The sequence below is a fragment of the Tamandua tetradactyla genome, chromosome 8 (assembly GCF_023851605.1).
Source record: "Tamandua tetradactyla isolate mTamTet1 chromosome 8, mTamTet1.pri, whole genome shotgun sequence".
Classification (NCBI taxonomy): Eukaryota; Metazoa; Chordata; class Mammalia; order Pilosa; family Myrmecophagidae; genus Tamandua; species Tamandua tetradactyla.
Genome location: NC_135334.1, coordinates 12914992 through 12941533, shown reverse-complemented (window position 1 = coordinate 12941533; position 26542 = coordinate 12914992). Strand labels below are relative to the sequence as shown.

The 26542-nt window shown below is 38.4% G+C and overlaps 1 protein-coding gene across 3 annotated transcripts in view; it reads right to left on the bottom strand.

Annotated features, from left to right (window-relative positions):
- MSANTD2 (Myb/SANT DNA binding domain containing 2) overlaps positions 1–17415 on the bottom strand; it is a 28426-nt gene extending 11011 nt beyond the window's left edge. For 2 of the 3 annotated variants that reach the window (XM_077112573.1, XM_077112574.1), the window contains exon 1: positions 16869–17391. In XM_077112573.1, coding sequence (XP_076968688.1) covers positions 16869–17378 — 510 coding nt within the window. In that variant the 5' untranslated portion in view covers positions 17379–17391. Of the gene's footprint in view, positions 1–16868 lie in introns of all 3 variants that reach the window. The other variant, XM_077112572.1, reaches the window with a different exon arrangement.
- Between the last annotated feature and the right edge of the window lie 9127 nt (positions 17416–26542).

The following is a 26542-nucleotide window of genomic DNA, read 5'->3' as shown; positions in this document are numbered from 1 at the left end:
AAGCTACTTTGGGGTAAAAAGATTTTTTTTTTTTTTGCCTCAGTGTTTTTCAATCCCTCCTTTGACTTTCAAGAAGTGAGAAGAACTGATTTCTTCTCTGGTGTGGCAAAGTAGGAAGCAAACTAAATAAATCATAAGGGCACACATACCACTAATCCTGCTACTGGCCCAATAATTTTCTCAGCATTTGCCCCATTTCATACAATCATAAAATAATCGACATGGCAAAGCCACTGTTTTAACAGTGGAAGTGGGACAAAGAGGAATAGAAATAAGGCATAACAGCTATATAAATGTGTTGTTTAGAAAACACTGGTATGATCAGTCTAAGATGTCTGATGAAAAATAAAGTCAAACTGCAGGGAGGACAGCTTAGTTATAATAGCAGGAAACAATGTTATAAGAAAAAACAAGCAGTGAAACAGATTTTCAAATGTAGTTGTCAAACTGGCCATACTAGAAATGGATTATATAGTTTATCTTAACCCTCTGTGAACTTAAGCATGATCAATTTGAGATTCTTTTGATTTAATAAAGAACACACTTTTTGCAAATAAAGCCTTAAAAAGTCACATATTACATGCCACAAGAGATAAGGGAGATTACACTGAGAGCAAATCTCTAATAACTGATTTTCTTATGAAAGTGTTAAAAATAATATCTCAGACTAAAGCAAGAGTGTAAGTTGAAGCACCAAGTCTTTGTAAAAAAAGATCTTTCTGCCTTTAAACTGTTACTGCTTTATTGTTAAATAAGTTACCTCTTTTAAACTAAGTTATTGTAAATAATATAACTAGTTGCTCTTGTTGATTGAGACAATAAAACAAAACACCACCTGATTTATTTTAGTATCTTTAAGAAAGAATCAAAACTTCTTTAATTTGCTCTATTTTCTTACTGTGAGCACAAAGGTAGGAAAGAGTAGCAGACATAAGTAAACAGATTTCTGCACACAGCCAGAAGGATGACAAAAAATTTAGTATAAATCATTATATGTATCTTTTTGACACAGAGCTGTAACTAAGGATTAGATCAATAGCAAAGTCCACATAGGACTAGCAGAACTTTTACTACCTATTTTCTTATGTTTTCTTCGTTTTAGTTTCTGGCAAACTGACTTGTCAATCACCTAAATTCCTTAAAAACAAAAAATGAGCAAACTTGCTTCATACTCCCCCAGTTTGTAGCACTATAGAGCAAGTTTTGGCAAGAATATGGAGCCCCTCCCCAGAAAAATACACACAAACACAAACTTTGCTATATAATTTCAAGAGGTGCATGAACACACACAAGAACCTTTAGTTAAAAAAAAAAAATCTCTGTTCTATACTATGAATTAGTTTTCAATTCCATAACATGTCAGTAAACAGTCTGGCATATTAGTCAGAAGCCCTAAAAGAAAACGGACTTAATTCATGTCTTAAGCTTTACTAGAGTCTAAATATTGGGGCAACCAGTTTAAGTGCAATGTATCCAATTTGTTGAGTATCCTGCTCACTTAGAAAAGCAGTATTAATATTTCCTTTAAGAGATATGTAGCCAAATTCCAGTTTCTTAAAGAAAACAATTTCTAACTGTAAGGGTATACAAGATATCAATTTAGCCTTCACAAAACATAGCACTTTTTTCTACTTCCTGGGAAGAAATCTTTTTCTGAAGTGGCAATTGGGCGAATGAAAAGATTCATTAGTTATGCAGATTATTTTATCCAGCTGTATCACATAGCACTTGATCATTCATTATCTGATTGACTTATCAATACAGATGCTAGATAAATTACCTAAGGTAACACCTTAAAGAGGGGATATTCAACATCCAGGAGCAAGTATAGGCATATAAGTCTTGATCGCCTTCCTCAGTAGTTAAGAGTGGCTAAATTTTGACTCTTTACAATTTTAATACTGCAAATTTGAGTATTAATTCTCATTGAATGAATTAATTAATGACTGGAAGAGTCTCATAGGAGTAGGCAATACTTGTAACCTACACTGATTCAATGCTGAACCTGATGGGATCAAAGTCTGATCTACTATTCCACTGAAATTGTTTACAATATGGACATCGATATCATCTTAATTATTAGAACAAAGTTTCTTAAACTTTGTCTTTAACTTAATTGACTTCCCTGTGGTACTTTCCTATTCCTCACCTATCTATGTCACTATCCTTGCAAATTTCTCTTCTATAAAACTTTCTATAATACAGTGACCTAAAAGGGAGGTGAGTGAGTATGCCCAAGGCTTTAATTGCAAACCCAGACTCCAGCTACTAAAGCATTATGGAAGTTTTCGAACCGAAAAGAACCCTAGAGATCATCTAGTCCAACTTCCTCACTTACTGAATGAAGAATTAAGATCCAGGGATAAATAAGTATTCCTTCAAAAGGACCATGGTATATGAAAAGTATAAAATGCCACTCATCAGCACTAAGAGGGTTAATCCACTAGATTGTGAAATCCATGAAGTGGCAATATTGTCTGCCTTGTTCATCTGAGCTAGAACAGAGCCTACTGCATAAGGTTGTTGAATATCCATTTACTAAATAAATGAATTAAGATAACTTTAAAGTAGGAAAGTACTAGCAAAGAGGACCAAATTTTTCTTAGTGAAGAAAATCATGAAACTCACTGTTTAGCTGCACTGGTGGGTTATATCTATAAATTATAAGGAATAAATCCAAGGTAGGTAGGGCCCCTAAAACCTTTTAAGAAAAGCAGGAGCAGACAAGGATAGAAAACATACAGGTAATTCATAAAAATTAATTTCTTTGGAACAAAGTCCAATGTAGCAGGCAAGGCTTTTCTAAAACTACAGTACTTGTGGTTTTATTTTTCTTGGGGGGGGGGGCAAGGAGGGGGGAACGGTAACCTGCCAAAGAGTACTCTGCAGCCCTGTCCAAACTTTATTTCTTCTTATGCCTTACAAATGAAATAAGTAAAAAGGGTACTTAAGAAAATAAGGCAGTTTTGACACATATAAAAAGGAAAAAAAGATTCCACTGTTTCCTGGACTTTAATAGAACCATCTCAAACCAAGAGGTCTTACCTCTCTGGAGCCTCAGTCTTTAAGGGGAACTTCCAGGGTTGAATCCTATCAGTTTGTACTTCATTCTAAATCTGGCTACTGCCGACTCATTCACTTAGTGTTTATGTAACTGGTCCATACTGTCTTCATGAGGGGGATATTCTTGCATTGAGTATATAATTTAGGAATTTTTGATTCTCAATGAATATCAATCCCTAAGTTTTTTGGCTCCTTCATCCTAACAGCTGAGGGTCTTGCTGGTTCAGATTATGAAGGGAAAAAAAAAACCACACACAAAGGCAATACTATTGTCAAAAATCAACATCTTCAATTACTCAATGAACAAAATTCATGTGGTCATAAAGCTTTAACCTTACACTGTATGTACTTCATATAGACACATATGCCATTATCTTTTATTAACAGTAATACTCTATAAAAGGCATGCCTCATATACATGTTCATTTTAAAGGCTTCTTTGGGATACAAGAATCCTTCTGGACATAGAGTCCTCATGTCTTTTCTATTTAGAACAGACAGGTCAAAAAATCAGGGTACAATGAACCACTTAACTACTTCAAACACAGGCAGCAATCATAGCAGATAACACTATTTTTCTAGAACTTCCTCCCCAACTGGAAGGAAAAAAATCAATTATTAGTAAAAACCTGACAGATTAGAGGTGATTTTCATCCCACCTCCTACATGACCTATAAAGTTGCTTATGTCAGTGACTCTACTGAATCTTTTTCTCAGTTCCTCACACCCTCAGGCACCACCTCAAAGTGGTATTCGGATGACGTTAAAAGTGACATTATTAGTATGTGCTATCTAAAAAACACATCCAAGAGAATTATCCAAAGTATTTTTAGCATTGCAGGGGAGAGCTATCCATCTTTGAATGCCTCCCATACAAACGGTCTCCATTGTTACTAACTGTTCCACAATCAACTATGCCTGAAAAACTACTCTCTATAATGCAAAGATAATCTATGATATAGATCTTTTTCCATGAGTAAATTTTATGTATTTGTATTTGATTGTGAAAAAAAGAATAATCCTGACATTCAGATAAAATCATCTAAAAACTAAGGTTATTAGAAATCCTCTGTGAAGATATCTGGGTACAAACATTAAGTCAAGATTCAGTCAATTGTGAAAAACATAAATTACTCCGAACAAGTGCTTTTATATTTATGTTGTGCAAACTACAGATCTTAAGCACAGGGAAAAACATAACCTCATACCCTGACATATAACCTTTCCATGAAAACCTTAAAACAATAAGCATTTTCAAAGCTTATTATAAGCATCTGTCCTTGGACAACCTGAACTTATTTAGGATGTTTTTGGAAAGAAATTCATAAAACTATTTTTATAGCTCACTTGGTAGAATTTTTATATTTCATTCTTAGCTTTACAGGTTTTGCAAAGAGAAATGGTCATGTGAATAAACATGTATCATCTACAAAAATCAAATGTTGCCCATTATGTGGCTCAATGCCCCACGTAATGAAATTTTCTAAGATCATAACTGCTATTTCCTGGGTGGCTATTATGTACTGAAATTTGTGCTAAGCAGTTTACATTTACTATCCCCAATTCTTACAATACTGCTAAAAGAAGGTGTCCCAAGAAACACTCTAAGGAGGAGTTTATTGGGGAGGACTCTTGAGAATGCCTGTGAGAGACTGAAGGAAAAAGAACTGGGCTGAGAAAGAAGTGGGACTTAGACGTAATTCAACAGAGGCCTCGGCTGATCCTAAGGTGAGTCACGCAACTTTCAGAGTTGTCCTGAATTGAGGTAAGGAGGCTGGAACTTTGTATTTCAACACTGACCAGTCACTGGATTCAGGCTGCCACTGGAAAAGGCGCTTAATCTTGAGTGAGGCAGCTCCCTTGGCAAAGGAAAATTTCTAGGAGTAATTCAACCATAAACCATTAGCAGTCAGGGCTCCAGATAGCTGGGGAGAGGGGTGAGGAGGATTAGTACCAGTGCCTCCCTCCTGGAGGTGGGATCTGGGCAGTGTCTCACATACACACTGAGAGCTACATCATGCATCCTCATTTAATAGACAAGAAAAAGGGCTTATCCAAAGTCACTATCAGGGTATTTTTAATGTGAATTCATTTTGTGTTTCTAAACTAGGTATGCTTGCTTCTCTCCAGCAGACACTGAAAATCATGAAGTCACTGTATTTATCTTTTTATCATAGTTGCCAGGAAGCTCATAGATCATTTTAATAGAGTAACCATATTTACAAGGGTTCTACTTGCTGTACTCCCTGTATTTCCTCTGATTTCTTATTTTCTGTTCTATTTGTAGCTTTCTCAATATGCATATACCTTTAATTGCATACTCTACTTTACAAAACAGTCCCTCTCATCCCCACCACCTCCAGGACAATGAGTATCCAAACCATTCCTTGGGCATTAGATAAACAATGGCAGGCAGAGTATATGGGGCATTTCATGGACTCCTTTGGTCAGTCACATCCTTAACTGCTTTTACTGTCAAAAAATAATTTTGCACTGTAAATGTTTCTCTAGTTATCATTCAAACTTCTTTTAAGAGTCGGTAGTCCAAGGAATACTATCATTTATATAAAGACTTGTATAAACGACCTAATGAATCTTCTACAATAAAGGCTTTACTTCTGTTTCAAGCCGTTTTATATCCTTCCTTAGGACTTCCAAATCAGTGTTTCTCATTGTGTTCACAATCTTTGGACACTATGAATTACATGCAAGAATTGTTAAAATTTTAGTTTTCATTTCAATGCTACGCACGTATGAGCACATTGATGTCCATCTGGGATCTGCTATGTGAATTTGGCATTGCATTTATGACTTAATGATTGTATTAATGCCAACAATATTACTGTCAAAATTTAATAAAGGTGGGCTGGTGACTCAAAAAAGCAATATAACCAAGAGCTTAAGAGCATGTGTTTTGGAGTTAGATTGCTTACTTAGCTAGCTTTTTGACACTAGACAAATTAATCTCTCTGTGCCTTTATTTCTCCATCTGTAAAGTAGGACTAATACTACCTCCGTCAAGGATTTGTCATGTGATTTAAGTGAAAAAATACAAGCAGAGCATTAAAACAATGTCTGCCTAAAAGCTGGCACTCAGTAAATGTTAGCCATCATTATGATGTAAATGATACAATCATACCATATGGAAACCAATGTGCCTTATGAATAAAAGTTAGTTCAAGTAAAGTAGGAGCAGCATAACTTATCACAAGGCACATGGTAGGAATAACAAACTCAAGAGAACCTACAGTAGAGCAGTCAGTATCATAGTAACACTGGGAAAAGCAAGTTTCAGCAAAACAACATCATCCAAAATATTAAAGGAATGCTAACTTGATTTTTAGTTTTATTTAGTACTTACAGTGTTTTATAAAGTTGCTTTTGTTTAGTAATGTGAGGTCTATAAGTAAAAGGAGTTTATACCTAGTTTTAGCTCTGTGGATATTAAGTAATTATATAAATATGTTTTTGACCACACATTATTCAGGTTTCAGAAATACTTGGTGATATCATCATAGCTTCTTCAATTTTTTGCTCATAGTTCCTCTTGTATAGATAAAAACCAATCATTAAACCATTTTCAAAGGTTTATGGTCTCAACAAGTATATTGTGACTATCATACCGACTGCCATATAAACCAAGGGGGTAAAAAAAGGGGATCCTAACTATGCATCCAAAGTGAAGATTAGGCTTCACTTGCTTACAGGGTAAGCAGCAGAAGGCAGGCAAAACTCAGCAGGAACAGAAACAAGGAGTGTGAATGATCCATATGTTTTCTTTGAGTTTGATAGCACAAAAGCATGCAGACCTTTCATTCCGTTTCGGTGCCTAGATGACACTTCATGGAATTAAAATCAGATTTCCTACCACTTCTTGAAAAATGACAAAATATTTCATGGATATGTTATTATGCTATAGTGAAGAAGTCAGCATTTTTCCTTATCTTTTCATTTAATCTTGTAATATGGTTATATTACTTATATAAAGAAAAATAATTATTTTACACTGTTCTAAAATTGGCACAACTCTAACATCTCAAAACCCAACTATTAACAATGTCTCCTGATTTGCCCAAGATGGAAAGCTCCTAAGGAAAGGGATGCCACCTGGTTTTTGTTGGGCTGTGCCTTTAGAATCAGCACAGTGGCTGGTTTAATAACTGCAACTGAGTAAATGCTAGCGACACAGAGCTTTGTTGCTAGGTGGTATGTCAGTGACAACTGGATATATACAATAAAAATAAGTAATATTAAACTCTGTAAGTCATTCTTAATAAAGCAAAGGCAAACAGCTTCATGGTCAACAATAAATGGACCGTTATTTCTTATGGATATTGAAAGGTAAATAGTTCAAAGTCTCTAAGATCAATAAGGCTAACATTGAGGATTAGCTTATTTGAGGTGGATTTTTTTTCCCTAATTGTGTCCATTCTATTTTGAATTACATATTTTTAATATTATAATGTTTTCTACCACAATATAAACTCTTGGAAGGAGTGGGCATTTTTGTCAGTTTTGTTCCCTGAGGTGTTCCCAGCACCCAAATCAATACCCAGCATGTACGAAGTGCTCAGTAAATTTTTGGAATGAATGAATGAATAAATAAATAGATGGATGGAAATTCCTTGAAACTATATATAGGTGGCTGAGACACCACATGCAAGCTCAGAGTATTTTTTGATCTATTGTGGTCTTCTTTCTAAATCATAAACCAGCTCTTCCCATTTAGAGAAAAGTATTTGTAAGTGTTTTAAAAAATAATAAAAGCAGTTTTTCGTAGATATGAACTTTATTCTGGTTTATTAATATCAATTACAAACATAATTGGCTTATTTGAATAAATGAAATAATCTTAAGTCAGTAGAAAACAGTACTGTGATTTTCAAAAATTCAGTCTATTACAACAAAGTAGTCTTACATAGGATGAGAAACTGCAATTAGAAAACATACTTAAGTAAACAATGTCCACTCTACTCTATCAATTTATATTGAATTAAGTACTTTTGATGCTCAAAAAGGTAATTTATGAATACAGCCAATAACACATAAAAAAAGCAAAACAGCGGCTGTCATTCCTAAAATGCCTGAGAATAAACACAGGTTTGTATTTTAATAATTGAGGAATAACAACATATCTTAGTAAGTGACAAGGTAACATTTGCTTGATTAATGCCAATAAGAGAAATGTTTTTTTCCACTGGCTCTTGAGGACTCTCTCAACTACAAATAATTAAGAATTATACAAATTTGAATACATGTCTTTTTCCAACATGCAGACAACTTTCAATTATTCAGAACAATAAGGGGGAAAGACCCAACATGGATTACAATCTCCAGATAATTTGTAATATATGTATACGAAGCACAGATTCATTCAGCATTTCTTTTAAACATAGAATGAAGTTTCTGCAACGGCAAATAGCAAGCAGAGAACACATTACAGTAACCACAGGGCAGAAATAAAACTAAAGAGAATCTAATCATCCCTGCAATCCTAAAAATGCATTTTTAAAGACTCAGAAAGATCCCCCAACCCCATTTTATCCTGTTTTACCTCAAGTTAAAAGATAAGAGCATACTTGGGGAGCTGTATGATAATTAACATTTGAAATCTTGGATCTGAATATTCAGTCTTATTCTCTGGTGAAAAGAGGTAGTAATAAGAAAAAGAGAGAAACAAGAAGGCACGATAATCACTTCTGAAGATTAGGAAACAATAGAATCTAAAAGAATCAGTATAGAGCATATCCTAAAGAGAACACAGACAGGACTATCTTAATTTGTTACTTTAGTTGGATCTCATTGGGTTCTAGAAATTAAGCCTAAAAACTATGAAGTATTGTGATCTTCAATTACTACAAGCAAGGAATACTGTTGGTGGAGAAGTCGATAGTGAGTTATGTTACAAGTTAAGATCTAAAAAGTCCTGTAAATTAAAAATGTTCAGATTCTCCAAATAGCCCTACTGATTTTGATATATCTGAAATCTGTTCACTTCTCTCCATCTTCATTGCCACTACTTCCACTTCTTGTCTAGATTACAATGACTTTGTGCTTTCAGTCTTGCCCCTTCCAATCCATTCTCCAAACTGCAGCCAGTGACTGTTCTAAAACTAAGACTAACAATGTCACTCCTCTGCTCAAAATCCTTTGACAACTAGGATAAAGCCCAAACTCCTTATCACATCATCTGACCCCTTGTTTATGTTCAAGTTATATTTCTTACCACTTTCTACCTCCCCTCATCTTCCAGCTATCTGGAACAATTTATCAGACTATATGGGACCTGACCTGTTCCAAATTAATGTTTCTGGAGTTTCGCTATTTTAACTCTAAAAAAGCATAATGGTGTAAAAAGACAATCTCATCTCAATATCTTCTAATCCTCTTTTATGTAACCTTGAGTTATGGCCCATTAGTGGGTTTAGAAATCAATTTTAGTGGGTTGTATCAAGCATTCTAGAAAAAACTAAATAAAATAGAAGATAGTACAGTGTATCACACAGGTAGTGTCTTTATGTAGATTAAGTGAGTTAGTATTTGTAAAGCACTTAGAACAGTGCATGACACAGAATAAGTGCTACATTTTGTTGGCTATTATTATACTCATATTGTGAAATTTGTTATGTGTATGCTGAATTATGTGAATACTATATCCCATGCTAAAATATTTTTCTTCTTCTTAAGGGTTGTGATCAAAATACAATGCTTTGTTTTTTCTCCCCAGTATATAAATTAAGGAATGAGAATATAAAACATTTACAAGTTGCAATTCAACTCTATAAAAAAAAGTTGTTACTTGTCAAAACATATAAATAACCACAAACTGATGTCTACGACAATGTTATCCCCCAACTACCAGCCACACCGTGTTACATGGATCTCAGGGCACCACCAAGCAGTCATTTACAGCTCACAAGGCACACTGTCACAACAGTTCACATTTTATACATCATGGCAAATTGTTCCTCAATTCAAAGGCATGACTTTTTAAATGGCTAATTGCTTATAAAAACCTTTTGGAACAAGTCATTATTTAGATGCTTCAAATTTTGGATTCTTAAAAATAGTTTACTGTATGTACAGTTCACACTACACTAGGTAATACTGCCTCTGGACTCCTACACAAACTGTTTATTCGCTTCACTCCCTCTGCCCACTGCACTTCACCTTCAGGATCCACTCTTCAAAGTGTAGGATAACTTGCCCTTCATGTGTGCTCCTGAAGCAGCAAGGGTTTAACATTAGCGTGGTACACAACCCATTGCTCACAGTATTACAACTGGTTCTTTAGTAATCAGACCCTTTTATTGGAAGAGGAACACCCTGAAGGGAAACAGAACACTGCCATATTCCCAGCCTACCACTGTACAGAGGGCACTCAAATTTAATTGTTGGTGAATAAATGGAAAAAAAAAAATTCTCACTTCCAACCTTGGTATTTTAGGAAATGTTGTGATGAATCTGTCAGTTGTGTCTGATGGAAGGGAATGGGCAAGATCTCCAAATCTCTTCCCAGACACCTGGCCCTTTAGCTAGAGTTAAGGTCCATAGCTTTTCCCTGTAACCCTCCTGTTTCCCCTCTGGGCTTTCTAAGGGCAATGGTATTCAACAGCCCAGTCCTACTACCTCAGCCAAGAAAGTTATCAAAAAGATCTGAGAGTTCTAAAGCAGTGGTCTTCCACTGAGGTATCCATACACCTACAGGCATGTGAAGCTATACTGAAGTCTTTTCGAGTCTTTACATGTATGAATATGTTTAAGGGAATCAATTTCCAGGTCTTCAGTTTCCATATAGTCTTTTAAAAATGGTCCATTGTACATAATAGCTCTTTCTCTGCTTAAGGAAAGAAAGGTATCTCTTTCACCCATCATAAATCTTACTATGGCATGTTATCCTGGGGGCTAAAACCACCCAGGGAACCAGGAAAGAGAAGTGGAAATAGTGGTTTAGGGGGGAGAACCTCCTTTTAATGATTGAGCAAGATGTCTTAAAACCTTAGGGATTCTGGACATTCCCATCTTACAGATTTGCTTGGGTATTTTAGGGGTGAAGGTTGGCCCCTGAATTTAGAACTGAAACAATATCCGTTAGTAATACTTTTCTTTTAAATGTAAGAAGTATTATTTTCTGACAGCCAAATTTTTCAAGATACATTTAACAGAACCAACAGATAAAAATTTCGCACTGGTTTTTCAGATCCAGAGTACCTTATTCAATAAATTTCATAGCCAATCTTTACCTGGAATTTAATATTTAATATTTTCTACAATCTATTAACTTCCTATAAACTTTAGAACACCTGATGAAAAAATTTTAGTGTCAGCTTAAACACACTGGAGTGAGTAAGTGGATCTCAAAACTATTTGGGCATACATAAGTAAAAAGTTCGAACATCATTATTCCACAGCTGCCGTGGCCAAATATAATAGCCACTAGCCACATGCAGCTAGTTACATTAAAATTAATTAAAATAAAATTTAAAATTGTTTCACATTCACACTAACCACATTTCAGGTGTTAAAAACCCATTTGTGGTTCGTGGCTACCATATTGAACAGTGTGGATACAGAAGACTTCCATTATCACAGACAGTTCTATTGGTAGCACTAATCCAGAGAATCAAGAGTATGATATTGTTTGCCAAAGCCAACTCAGGTTATAATACTAAAACCTCCTCCTCCTTGAATGGTGAACCATTTTTTTGCTTCTATCAAGGTTCCCTCCACTCAAGGGTAAAGTACCAGCCAGGGCAAGAAGGAACTTTGAGCTACCCCTAGAGGTTCAAGTGTGTGGCCAAGAAAATCTCTTTATAAAATGACCATTCTTAAGTACTCTGAATAACGACTTTTTACCTACACTGTCCAATAACTATGGCCACAAGTGGCTCCTCACAATTTAAAACTAAATTAAATTAAATTAAAAATTCAGTCCCTCAGGCACATTAACCACATATAGCACATTTCTATCACCACAGAAAGTTTTATTGAGCAACACTGCTTTTACTACATGCTTTCTAAATTCTTTTCTCCTTGTATATATTTTCTTAATGAAGGACCCAGAATATTTAACTCCAATCTTCATAAGAGTTAATGAAATGTCAAAAAATAATCTCAGAAGTCCATTCATTCAGTTTTGTCATGTGCTGTTAGATTGCTTATTTCCAAAACAGAAACCTAAATATAAGTTCACGGTCAGTAGTGTGATATGGTCTATTCTTTAAGCTACTCACCAAACCTCAGTCACATTCATCAGCAGACAAGCAAAACTGGAATGCACAAGCTTTAGGGTTGCAGTGGCATGGGAACAACAGAAGCTGAACAGAAAATGGAAGGAGGTGAATCCAACTAAATCTATCTTACAAACCACATTTCTTGGAAATCTTTCAAAGACAATGCAGAGGGAAAGCTTTTTCCGTAAAAACACCTAAGAAAAGTCCTCAAAGATGGACAGAGTCTACTAAAATATTTATACAGAGACAAAGTATCTTTGCCTCCAAATTATCTTTGCCTTATTGGCTCTCACAACAAATAATGTCAAGGTTTGAGAGCTAAAATCAAAGTCCAAATATACTGTATTGTGATTTGTCTGCTAAAGAAAGAATCTGGTTCCAGAGAGTATAACCACTGCTAAGCAATGTTCCTAAAAAATTAATCATTTTGTTTGCTAGGGAGAAGACTCCTTTTAAACTTGCCTGATAAGCAAGCAGCACTGATCCGGCAAAGACAAGCTTTTTTAGGTCATGTAATCACCTTGCATTTCATCTTGAGGCAGAGTTAGAAGTGCACATCTGTTTCAAACATATAAAGCCAACTCTCAAGAGGCAAATTTTTGGAGATCACCCAAAAATATGGGACTTGAAAATGAGTTTTGTAGTGCATCAGATTAACTGACTGAAGTGTGAATACAGCATCTGGCTCAGAAGTGAATGTTTTCATGAATTCCAAGTCTAAATAGATCCTTCAAAGCTGAATACAACTACCACAGTATGGACTGTGATGCGATCTCTCCCTCCTTGGAAGTCATCATACTTATTTTCTGTTTTATTCATATGACAAAAACTGCTTTGCATATCATCCCTTGTGTTGTCTTGTACAGCTTTTTAACTCTTTGATGTGTGTATACAAACTCTTCAACTGGATTATAAACTTGTAGACTACAGGAACTATAAAAAAACTCTTCTTTTAGTCATCCTAACACCTAGCAGACAGCCCTGAACATAGTAAGTGCTCAAATATTTGGTGAATATTTGGAGATATTAAGAAAAGGCTTAAAGAAAAGGAGAAAAATCATGCATAACTAGAAAGAAAACCACCTACATTTGTTTATATGACTTCAAAATTAAGCTGAAATTGTTAGGAAATTTTCTTCTGGCAAACAAAAAAAAAGCAACAAAACTTAAGAACCAAACAACAATCTGCATAGCAAAGGCAGTCTTAAACATTTCCATTTCCAAATGCATTAACAAATACCAATAATAGGACATGCCAGACATCAAAAATAAAGCTCTTTGCAGAAATAAACAAATGTTTACATCTGACTTTTAAGTTAAAATGTGTCTGCTTAGACAGTACATATTGATGGGATAGTTCTAGAAAATAGACCTTGGTAACTAAAAGCCATGTCATGATTTACAATTTTAATACTTTCATTGTACAAATGGACTGAGGTACAGGTCCAAAGAAGTTAAGTGACATACTTAAAGGTTATTCAGGAAGGTGGTCAAAGAAGGGACTGAGATAGGACTCTGTTTTCTGGTGCCTCAGCCTATGCTACAGATTTAATATTCTGAGATAAAGACTGCTCCATCAACATGCTGAGTCTATATAATTAAGGAAAGGTTTTCATGAAAAACTGAAGCTAATAAATATCCCCCCTCTTCAAAGTTAGAAGAAATTATGTCCTGAATTTTCATAATTGAATTTTTGATAAGTATTTCAATATAGTGATAGACTAGAAATGTAATTAACTCACAGTGTTCTTCTCTGTGAGCCTCTGACATTAGGTTCACACTGAATGAAGGGCATTAATCTTTTCAAGGAGTCCCTCATTTTCCACTTTTACCATACTACTCTGTTTCTATTTTGTAAAATGTAAAGCAAAAAGGATTACTGAATTTCTTTCTTTGCAGTTCTCATCAACACAATAAAGTAAAATCTTTCTGAATTACCCATTCTAAACTGGCATTTCTGAATTCGTTTTTAAGTTTTGAAATTTTCAGAATCTTTTACAGTTGTGTTTTTATTTTCATAAGCTCCACTTCATCTTTGTGTAAGGCTGTGATCTCAGTGACCATATTTGCTTCTATGTTTAAGATTACATTCATACCAAGTCTCCCAAGGGGAAAGACATTAGTTTTTTTTTTTTTTTTTTTAAACATGGGCAGGCACCAGGAATCGAGCCCAGGTCCTCTGGCATGGTAGGTAAGCATTCTTGCCTGCTGAGCCACCGTGGCCTGCCCAAGACATTAGTTGTTTTTTTTTTTTGAATTTTTATTTTTGTTTGTTTTTGTTTTGGGGAAGTGCCTGGGTGGGGGATCGAACCCAGGCCTCCCCAAGACATTAGTTTTTAATGCAGTATTTTTCAAACTGGGTTCCAAAGTCTGTACCTCTGGGTTAAAGTTTGAATAACATTGCTCTGAAATTTAATACTTTCCAATAATCTCTTTCTAGACTTTATTTGGTGAATTTAATAAATATGTATTCAGTGCCTACCATGTGCTATGGTCTGGAGATACTGTAGTGAATGGGAGACCAGAACCTATGGAGCTTATAATTCTGGCAGGAAAAATAACATTATTAATGAAAAACATTATTAATGAACAAGTTTGGATTACTGTATTGAAATCATTTAAGGGGCAGAGCACTTTTTTCTTTTTTAAAGCTATCTGCCCTCCTTAACTGCCACTGGCCACAGTAGTTTGTGAATCACAGAATTCATATTCTCAAAATATTCTAAGAGTTTAAGGTCAACTTGGCCTCATCTGTGCAAAAACAGATAAATCGATCCTCTTTTTAAAATTCTTCAAGGGAGTTCAATCTCCTTTCCTTGTCTTATGAAATGCCTTCTCATAACTGAACAGTTAAGCAATCCAACTAGATACTCCTTTATCATTAAAAAATCAATTTTATGGAGAGTGATTTATGTTTAGTGAGGATTTGATAGGACAACACTTTTTTCCTTTGGTTGAAAAATGTCTTTGGACAAAAGCCATTCAAGCTGAAACAGTTACAAATATCTAAGGTGCACTTCTAAACTCAAGAAAAGTTCATGGATTAATGCTGAGCAGTACAGTGCAAAAACTCTCCCCCAAATTTAACCTTAATGACCCTGAACAGAAAAATGAATGAGGTTCAGAGAACAGCAGCCTATTGCTGGTTTATTAGTTACTTCTTTAATAACATCCTTTGAAGAAAAAAAAGGGGGGGGGGTGGGCATAAGAAGCCCCAAATGTACATGTTATCAAGTAAACTAATTTAATTTTGTAACTGATAATTGAGCGCCAGATTCTTTGAACAACAATTAATAAGTTTAAAATATCCAAGTTTCTTAACCAAATTTTCTAAGCAATAGTATCTCCAGAAGAACAGTATTTGAGCCAAGACCTTGCCAACTTGGAAGCAATCTCCCTCTGCAAATAATATACACAAAAAATCCTCCTTATGTGATTATGATCATTCTTACTGGGTTTTTACCACCCAAGGAGTTTCCGAAGAGAGTGTCACCCCTACCAGAAAATAAGTAAAGATAGAATGACTATGAAGAGGAAGTATTTCAGTGAGAAATGGAAGAAACCTACCCGACTGTCAACTCTAATAGTCACTCCATGATGAGGAACTAAAGCTATTTTAGCTACTGAAATATAAACCCACATCAGTCAATAGCACTAATTTGAATGCCTAGTCAGTAGAAACAGCAAAATGATAACCCGGCTGGTGATAAAATTTCCAGCCCAAATTAAATCTCAACATTTAAATATTCAGACACACAAGGATAGCCAGATGTACGCTGAGAACTTTACTTGTCACCACATCCGGCACAATAACTAAGCCAGGGTAAAACTGGCTTTCATGAAGGGGCAACATCAAAAATATTGCAGGGCCTCAAACCAATCTAACACTGGAGGCATCGACACTCCAAATTCCAAACCAACACTAAGCCAGAGTAACTTTCATTGTGTCCAATAACTCCACGATAACAACACACAGTTTGGCTACAATCAAGTCCTTTCCGATTCTCCAAAACATCTCAAATCTTTCTCGTCCTTCGTAGCTCAAGTAGGAAGCAATAGGACTGACACAAAGGCCAGTCGTCCAAAGCCGCTTTTTGTATGGCTCGGTCACTGTCACTCATTGAAAAATCCTTTAACTGAGGGCTCACCGGCCCCCCTCTTCTGTCCTTTCTCAATCCCGCCCCAGGCCGGTAAGCCTCTGCCAGGGAGACCCTCGGCTTGGAACAAAGCGAGAGGCCCCGGCGGTGGGGGGCGAGTAGCGCCAGCGGCACCCGGACCGCCGCAGGGCGCACAATAAGAAACTACCAACTTCGGAGCGCGTGAACAACCTCAATTGGCAAGAAAGAGGGGCGGCGGCAGACACGCCCAACTTCAAACTCAGGAAACCTACGGGCTGGCGGCCATCTGGAAAAAAGCCCCCTCCCAGGGAGAGAAGAAAGAGGCGGAGGAGATGCGAATCGTCCCCGGGGCCCCGGAGGGGAGCCCTGTGCTCCGACCGGCCCCCGCCCCCGAGGCCCGCATCCCCGCCTTCTCTGCCTCTGGTTCGCTGCCCCAGACCGGGCGGCCGGTTACCTTGATGCGCTCCCGGCACTGGGACGGGGTCCGCTCGTAGCCCAGCTCGGCCAGGGCCCGGGACACGCGCTCGTACATGGCTGGCCCCGGGGCCTTGCTGCCGAACACCGTGCCGGCTCCCTCCAGCTGCTGGTACCGCGCCTCCACCAGCCGCTCGTTGCCCCACACTGCGATGAGCGCGTTCGTCTCGGCCGGCGTCCACGACATGCCCCGGCAGGCGGCGGCGGCGGCTGCTGCAGCCCCACCACCGCCGCCTCCAGGGGAGAAGGAGACCGAGGACGAGGCGGCGCTGCGGCCCCCCAGCCCCAGCCCGAGACCCCCGGACGCCGCTGCCCCCGAGCCCGCCGCACTGCCCGGCCCGAGCGGGGAGGCACCCCGAGGCGTGGACGGGTCGGACAGCGATGGGTTTCCGTCGCTCAGGCCACCAGGCGAGGCCGGGGAGAGCACCTCCATCTTCGGGATTTTTAGCGGCGAGTTGGCGGGCAGCTCCGAGCCACAGGGCGCAGCCATCTTCCAAGAGGCCGCTGCTGCACCGCCCGGAAGTGACGCGCCCTTGCATCCGGCCACCGCGGTCTCCGGGGCTGCCCTCGGGCCTGGTGCGCCGCTGGCCGGCCGACAGCGGGCTCCAGCTGCGGAGGATGCGGCTTCCGAGCGGGGCCGGTCCGTTCCCGCCAGCCTTTCTCCACGAGCCCTCCCGCGCCGCCCGCTCCTCTCCCGGGGCGAGGGGCGGGAAGAAGGCGCGCCGAACCCCAGAGCCGAGGAGAAGGGTGGGGGCATGAGGGCGCCGGTGTGAGGAACGGATTCGAGCCTTCCCACTTCCTCTCCAATCTCAGCCCGGGGAGGAGGGGTGAGGCCCGCGAGGGGGCTCGGAGTTAAGGAGGAATTGACCATTTCGCTCTCTCGCTCTCTCCTCTCTCTCTGCTCACTGCCTCTCTTCCCTCTTAGCTGGCCTCGAGGTGCAGAGGCTGACGTCTTGGGTGGAACGTGGGGAAACCTGCTGGGGATAGATCCAGGAAGGCGCCAGGGCTGAAAGGAGAGCGTTTCTGAAGGAAATTTAAAAAGTAGATATTGCCCAGGGTTAGAGTTGGTATGCTGTGGCCTTTCAAGAAACCCGAGCTCATTATTTGAAAAATAGTGACTCTGATTCCAGTTATGATCTGTTGTTTTCCAGCTGGGTCTGTGTAGGTGTGACCATTTATAGAGGAATTAGATGTCTTCATTGCATTTGTACAGCTTGTCTAGCTTGAACCTGTAAGAATTCCTGAGCAGTTTCTTCACTGTTTTTCATACCCTCAAGTATAAGGAGATTTAAAAAGAAGACTGTCAATGATGAAAGCTCCTGTGACCCCTGGTAATACATTTAGTGTGTTAGTCACCCCTGAAAGCACATTACAGCGCTGGCACTTAATGAAAATTAGCACACCAAATCCAGTACATAGCTGTAAGGTATTTCAAAATTCTTCAAAGCTGAATGTCTAATTTTTATTTTAAACTTAAAAACGTCGACGATTTTTTTTTAAAGCACACATAACAGGAGGCTGACTAATGACTATGAATAAATTATACAGCAGTTTAAATTGAAAATATATGTTGGGTTAAAAAGAAAGAGCTGAGGTCGGCTACATTTTTAACTCTGAGAATTACCCATGAGGATAGCTAATACTTATGGTTGCAGGTTGGAAAGCTAAAGGAATAAGCAATAGGGATGAAAAAGGAGATGATTTAATTATTTGTCTACATAAATCGTATTTAAATGCCATTATAGTTTATAAGCTAACAGTATGAACAAGCATAAGGAAGTTCTAGAATTTATTCTATCCTTTCCTTCCTCTTTTTCAAAGCATCCTGATTAAGCATATGGATTCTGAAGTAAAAATGGCTGACTTCAAATTCCTGTTCTGCCACTTCCTAGCTGTGTGACCTCAGGCAAATTACTTAAACAATATCTCAATGCCTTGGTGTCTCTATAAAATGAGGATGACCTCAGAGCATGGTTGTGAGAATTAAATGAGTTTAAGTAAAGACCTTAGAATGGGGCCTGGCTCACAGTAAAGACTGTATGAGCATTGGCTATTATTTACCTTGCCTATTTTCTACCTAATAAGAACCTTCCTTTGTTGCTTTCTCTCCCACAGTGGTTTTAAACTTTTAGTTCTTCTTATTTTCAGTTATCTTAAGGGCGCTGGTGGGAATCTCAAACATCTTTCAAAGCAAAGTTCACTTTCAGTCACCCCAGTGGTGGATTTTTTTAATGTCATGAGGTATGTAGTATATAGGAAAGGGAAAGCCATGCCTAAATCATTTATTAAATCAGTGACTCCACAAAGAGTTTTTAAATCACTGCTTTATCCCACTTTCATTGTCCCACAAGCCTGAAAAAAAAAAACATTCTTCCTCTTATTGCCTAATTCTGGATGATTCTTAAATCAACACTGACTCATGCAGGAAGCCTTCCTAGATAAGTTAGGCTGATGGAATTTTCAGTTCCCACAAACTTCTGCAATCCCCACCCCCATTTATTCCCACACCCATCAGTATATCTAGTGAGAAAAAGTTATGTTAAAAAATACAATTTCTAGTAACATTTTCAGCTTAAAACTAAACTAGTATCGTAAGAGCTATTCATATGTATTATGCAATGTATTTACAGTGCTGTATGGGCAACCAGGATCACATGTTTGTCATGCTCTCTTATCGTAGCTGTTTCTGGATTTTTGGGAATGTGTGAGGTGTGTATTCAAGACTTCATAGTTCAGTCAGAACTGACAGAATATCTCCTGCATTTGAAGTATGTGCTACACCTTTTATTGTGGATTCACATGATAGTCATAAGTAGATAAAAGTATATTTGAGAAATACTATGCAATGTCTCAAAAATGTGCAAGAGAACAAAATGATACATATTAATCTTCCTGTAGACAACCAAGTATTAAGACACACTGTTCCCATTGATTGTATCATCCCCTCATTCGTTTATATTCCATGACCTATGTTGTGTTCTTTTTCCCAGATTTTCTATGAAACCTTGCCCAAATCAGTTGGACAGAAGTTCTCCATCTGATGCCCACTCACACAATTTGGCACTTCATGTTAATGTTTTCTGTTTCAAGAGCTTCGTTATTTCTGTTATATACTTTCTCACTGAGTTTTATGGCTGTCGGTATGTTTGCTTTATCTTAGCATTTTTTCTCAACAGTCCACATCAAGTCCTGTGACCTCTACTTTTAAAATATTTCCTAAATCTGACCACTTCCAAGGCTAGGTTTGAAAATACCTTGCACCTTTTACCAGTTTCTCTTGAGATATTTGCTCTTGAATCTTTAACCACACATAAGAAGTTGGGTAAATCTGTGTCTTCATGGAGAGACCACATAGAGAAAGGGAAAGATAGCCATGTATCCAGAGATGTTCCAAGCCCCAGCTGTTTAAGTCTTCTTAGCCCAAGCTCCAGACATGTGAATGAAGAAGCCTTGAGATTACCCCTAGCCTCAGCGACCACCTGACTGCAACCACATGACAGACCTTTTGTAAGAGCTGCTCCCTGACCTCAGGCAAGCCCCAGATTCATGAATGAAATTAATGGCTGTTGTTTTTAAGCCACTTGGTTTTGGGGTGTTTTGTTATGCAGCCGTAAATAACCATAACAATGATCTATGAGACCCTTTTTACTCTAAGCCCAACCTACTGCACCAAACTCTCCAACCTAAAATATATTCCAGCCACACTGATCTCATATATATCCCATTAAACAAGTTGAGCTTATTTCTCTCTTGGGGTCTTTGGACTTGTCCTATGTCCTTTTATTAGAACGTTCTTATCTTAGCTCTACAAGTGACAGCCTTCTTATAATTCACCTCTCAAATGTCATTTCCTCAGAGAAGCCTTTATTGATCACTTTCCCTGCCTCTCTATCACATTGGACATCAATCACACAACAAAGGACAGTATACCCTGAAAGGTGGGAAACAAATAAGGTGAGTCTTACAAATGACCAAACTGACTGACTAGAATGAGTTTCCAGGCCATGGCATGAGGGGATAGAGGTAGGAAGTGGAATAGGAGGGAACCCCAGAGGAATTCTATGATCTCCCTGAATTGAGACAAAGCTGAGCATCTGGAGTGGCCAAGGCAGCTTAAGCTCCTAAGGCAGAATAATGCAGAGCAAAGAGCTGCAAAAAGAGAATGCCAGAGAACTGCAGAGAGTGTCCCTCAAATCTTTTTAACTGAACACTGATCTGTAACATGCGTGTGACAAAACAACTGGAGGCCAGGGAAGAAACCATTCCTGTTCCCACTAGCCAGATTGGGAAATCTCATACTTCATGTGGCATTGAGTAGAACACTCAAAAAAGTATTTTGCCCCAGAAATAGACCCACATATATATGGTCATTTGATTTTTTTTTTTTTTTTTTTTTTTTTTTGCTTGGGCAGGCCCTGGAAATTGAACCCAGGTCTCTGGTATGGCAGGCGAGAACTCTGCCTGCTGAGCCACCATGGCCTGCCCCTGGTCATTTGATTTTTAAGAAAAAAGATAATTCAGCAGCTAAAGGATGATCTGTTCAACAAATTGTACTGGAATAATTGGATATCCATATGCAAAAATTGAACTTGGATATATTCCTTGCACCACATATAAAAATTAACTGAAAATAAATCTCAGACCTAAATGTTAAATGTAAAACTTCTCCAAGAAAAAAACAGGAGAAAATCTTTGCAGCCTCGGGTCAGACAAATAAATACATTTTTATCTGATACCAAAGGCATAATCCATAAGAGAAAAGAATGGATAGATTGGACTTCATCATAATTGGGCTTTCTATCATAGCCCATAATTGGGCTATGGCCAAATACCCCTAAAGAGTGAGAGAAAGATCAAAGGTGATGGTGGAGTTATAAGAAGATTGGGTCTAACAAATGAGTATGAGTGCTGAGTCAGAACTTCTAATTTTTGAAAAACACAATTAAAGCCCTGTCTCAACATTAGGGTCTCACAAGTCCATAGGCCAAGCCCTTGATCTTGATGCTTGCTGTTTTGAAGCCTATTTATGAAGTGGAGAAGCTAAGCCTACCTATAGTTATGCCTAAGAGTTACTTTCAGACAGCCTCTTTGACTCAGATGTGGCCTCTCTATCTAAGCCCACCTCTGCAAGCAAAATCATTGCCCTCCCCTCATGTGTGACATGATATCTAGGAGTGAATATCTCCCTGACAGCATGGGATATGACATCCAGGGATGAGCCTGGCCCTGGCACTGTGGGATTGATAATGACTTCCTGACCAAAAGGGGAAAAAGAGTGTGGCAAAATGAGGTATCAGTGGCTGAGAGCATTCAAATAGAGCTGAGAGGTTATTCTGGAGGCTACTCTTATGCAAGCTTCAGCCAGATATTGCTATTTACAAACTATATTAGTTTGTTAAGCTTCTGGAATGTAATATACCAGAAATGTAATGGCCTTTAAAAAGGGAATTTAATAAGTCACAAATTTATAGTTCTAAGACTATAAAAATGTCCAAACTAGGGCATCCAGGAAGGCTGATGGGTAAGGAACACCTCTGTCAGCTCTGAGGCACAATGGCTGACATCTGCTGGTCCCTTGCTCCTGGGCTCTGTTGCTTTCAGCCTCTGTTTCTATGGGAGTTCCTCACTTTGCTTCTCTGGGGCTGCTTTCATCTCTTGACTTCCCTTGGCTCTCTCCAGGTTCTGGCTTGCTTAACATCTTATGGTGACAGGCCCATTGGAGCAGTCTAACACCCTCTGCATGGGTATTTGGACCTGTTTTAGTTGAGAAATACAATCCAACTGTTAAAGCAATGCCCTAATACAAATGCAGGCAACAACTGAATCCTAGACAAGAGAGAGAAAAACCAATCTTCAGAGTAGACTCATCAAGATAATGAGGTGACCGGATATCAGCAAAAAAATCACAAGACACTTTAAAACTCAAGAAGAAGTGGCCCAGTCAAAGGAACAAACAAAAAAAATCAGAGGAGACACAGAATCTGGAACAATTAGCCAAAATATTCAAAGAAATCTCCTGAGTAAATGCAAAGAAATTGTACATACAGAGATAAAGGATATTAAGAAGACACTAGGAGAGCATGAAGAAGAATTTGAAAGGATACATAGAAAAATAACATAGTATGGAAATGAAATACACCTATAGGTGAAACTAAAAATACACTAGAGATAGACAACAACAGATTTGAAGAGATAGAAGAAAGGATCAACAAGCTAGAAGACTGAGTAACGAAATTCAAACAGACAAAGAACAAATGGAGAAAATATGGAGAAATCAGAACAGGGTCCCAGGGAAATGATTGACAATAAAATATACAAACATACATAACATGGTGTTCTAGTTTGCTAGCTGCCAGAATTCAATATACCAGAAATGGAATGGCTTTTAAAAAGGGGAATTTAATAAGTTGCTAGTTTACAGTTCTAAGGCTAAGAAAATGTCCCAATTTAAGCAAGTCTATAGAATTGTCCCATCAAGGCATCCAGGGAAAGGTACCTTGGTTCAAGAAGGCCAATGACATTCAATGTTTCTCTCTCAGCTGGAAGGGCATGTGGCAAAGATGGAGGCATCTGCTGGCTTTTTCATGGCTCTACAAAAAAGGGACTCTCTCTAAAATGTTTCCTCTTTTAAAGAGTTCCAGTAAGCAACTCCACCTTCAATGGGTGGAAACACACCTGCATGGAAATCATTTAATCAAAAGTTACCACCTACAATTGGGTGAGTCACATCTCCATGGAAACAATGAAAATGCTCCCACCCAGCAATACTGAGATTTCTGAGAGAGCAGAGAATGACATAGCCATGAGAAGCAGAGTCCATGAGCCAGCGACCTTTGGAGATGACGAAGGAAAATGCATCCCAGGGAGCTTCATGAAACAGGAAGCTTATACATAAGCAATATTGAGTGAAGATTAAAGGACATGGCTTTTCTGGGGTCCACCAGAGATTCAAACTGGCACACATGCGTATCCCAGAAAGAGAAGAGAAGGAAAAGGTCCAAGACGAATATTCAAGGAAATGATGGCTAAAATTTTCCCAACCCTTATAAAAGAGGTAAAGATGCAAATCCAAGAAGCCCAACATGCTCCAAACAGAATATATCTGAATAGACCCACTCCAAAACACATCCTAATCAGACTGTCAAATGCCAAAGAGAAGGAGAAAATTCTTTAAGGGGCAAGAGAAAAGCAATTCACCACATACAAGGAAAGTCAGATAAGACTAAGTGCTGATTTCTCATCAGACACCATGGGGGCCAGAAAGCAGTTGCATGACATACTTAAGATAATGAAAGAAAAATTGCCAAGCAAGAGTTTTCTATCCAGTAAGGCTCTCCTTCAAAAATGAGGGGGAGAGACATCACCAATATGGCAATGTAAATAGCTACTGAAAAACTTTCCTCAGAGATACTGTGGGAAAAAAGTACTATTCCCACTTGCTCAGAACACTGGAGAAAGATATAGACTGTAGAAGGATCTTTAAAAAACTGAATTGAAGAAAAATTAAAATATCAGGTAGGAAATTTTCATCTTCGCCATGTGCCTTTCCACTTGAGAGAGAAAACCTGAACTTCATCGGCCTTCTTGAACCAAGGTATCTTTCCCTGAATGCCTTAGATTGGACGTTTCTATAACAAGTCAATACAAAGGCACATGGTGAACATGGTCAGGGTTTCCCGCTCATCTGGAAAGGCATGTGGCAAACACAGCTTCATCCGCTAGCTTGGACCCACCCAAATAGGTGGAGACATGCCTCCAGATAATCCCACTTAACAATCATTATTGATTAAATCACATCCCCAGGGAGATGATCTAATTACAGTTTCAAACATACAGTACTGAATAGAGATTAGAAGACACAGCTGCCTTTACAAAATGGAATTAGGATTAAAACATGGCTTTTCGAGGGTATATACATCATTTCAAACCAGCACAGCATCCTTGTCTTGTTCCAAATGTTAGGGGGAAGGCTTTAAGTTTCTCACCATTGAGTACAATGCTAGCTATGGATTTTTCATATATGCCCTTATTTTGAGGAAGTTTCCTTTGATTCCTATTTCTTGAAGTGCTTTTATCCAAAAAGGATGCTGAATTTTGTTGAATGCTTTTTCAGTATCACTCAAGATGATCTCTTTCAATTTGTTAATGTGCTAAATTACACTGATTGATTTTCTTGTGTTGAACCACCCTTGCATTCCTGGTATAAATCTTACTTGGTTGTGATGTATAATTCTTTAAATGTGCTGTTGGATTCAATTTGCTGGTATTTTGTAGAGAATTTTTGCGTCTATATTCATTAGGGAGATTGGCCTGTAGTTTTCCTTTCTTGTAGCATCTTAACCAGTTTTGGTATTAGAGTGCTGTTAGCTTCATAAAATGTGGTAGCAAGGCACATGGCGAACAGGATCAGGGGTTCCCGCTCAAACTGTAAACTAGCAACTTATTAAATTCCCCCTGCCCCATTTTTTACATTAAAATTTTTTTAAATTAATTTTTAAAAAATTACAAGAAAAAAACACAAACATTCTTAATATATGCTCATTCTGTTCTACATACATAATCAGTAAATCACAATATCATCACATAGTTGCATAATCATCATCATGCTCATTTCTTAGAACATTTGCATCAATTCAGAAAAAGAAATAAAAAGACAACAGAAAAATAAAACAAAAACAAAAACAAAATTTTTACATGCCATACCCCTTACCCCTCCCTTTCATTGATCACTAGCATTTCAAACTAAATTTATTTTAACATTTGTTCCCCCATTATTTATTTTTATTCCATATGTTCTACTCATCTGTTGACAAGGTAGATAAAAGGAGCATGAGACAGAAGGTTTTCACAATCACACAGTCACATTGTGAAAGCTATATCATTATACAATCATCATCAAGAAACATGGCTACTGGAACACAGCTCTACATTTTCAGGCAGTTCCCTCCAGCCTCTCCATTACATCTTGGATAACAAGGTGATGTCTACTTAATGCATAAGAATAGCCTCCAGGATAATCTCTTGACTCTGTTTAGAATCTCTCAGCCATTGACACTTTGTCTCATTTCACTTTTCCTCCTTTTGGTCGAGAAGGTATTCTCAATCCCTTGGTGCTGGGTCTCAACTCATTCCAGGGTTTCTCCCTATCCCCCGATGCTGAGTCCCAGCTCATTCTCGGATTTCTCTCCCACGTGGCCAGGAAGATCCACACCCCTGGGAGTCATGTCCCACGTAGACAGGGGGAGGGTGGTGAGTTTGCTTGTTGTGTTGGCTGGAGAGAGAGGCCACATCTGAGCAACAAAAGAGGTTCTCTTGGGGGTGACTCTTAGGCTTAATTTTAAGTAGGGTTGACCTATCCTTTGTGGGGTTAAGTTTCATATGAACAAACTCCCAGACTGGGGGCTCAGCCTATAGCTTTGGTTGTCCACACTGCTTGTGAGAATATTAAGAATTCAACTTGGGAAGTTGAGTTTCCCTCGTTCTCACCATTCCCTGAAGGGGACTTTGCAAATACTTTTCCACCCACTGATCAAATCACTGTGGGATTCATTGGGGCATCACATGGACAAACCAACAAAATCTCATGTCCTACCCAAGGTTCCATGTATTTATGGTGTTCAACCAACTATCTACATAAGTTATATTAGGAGATGC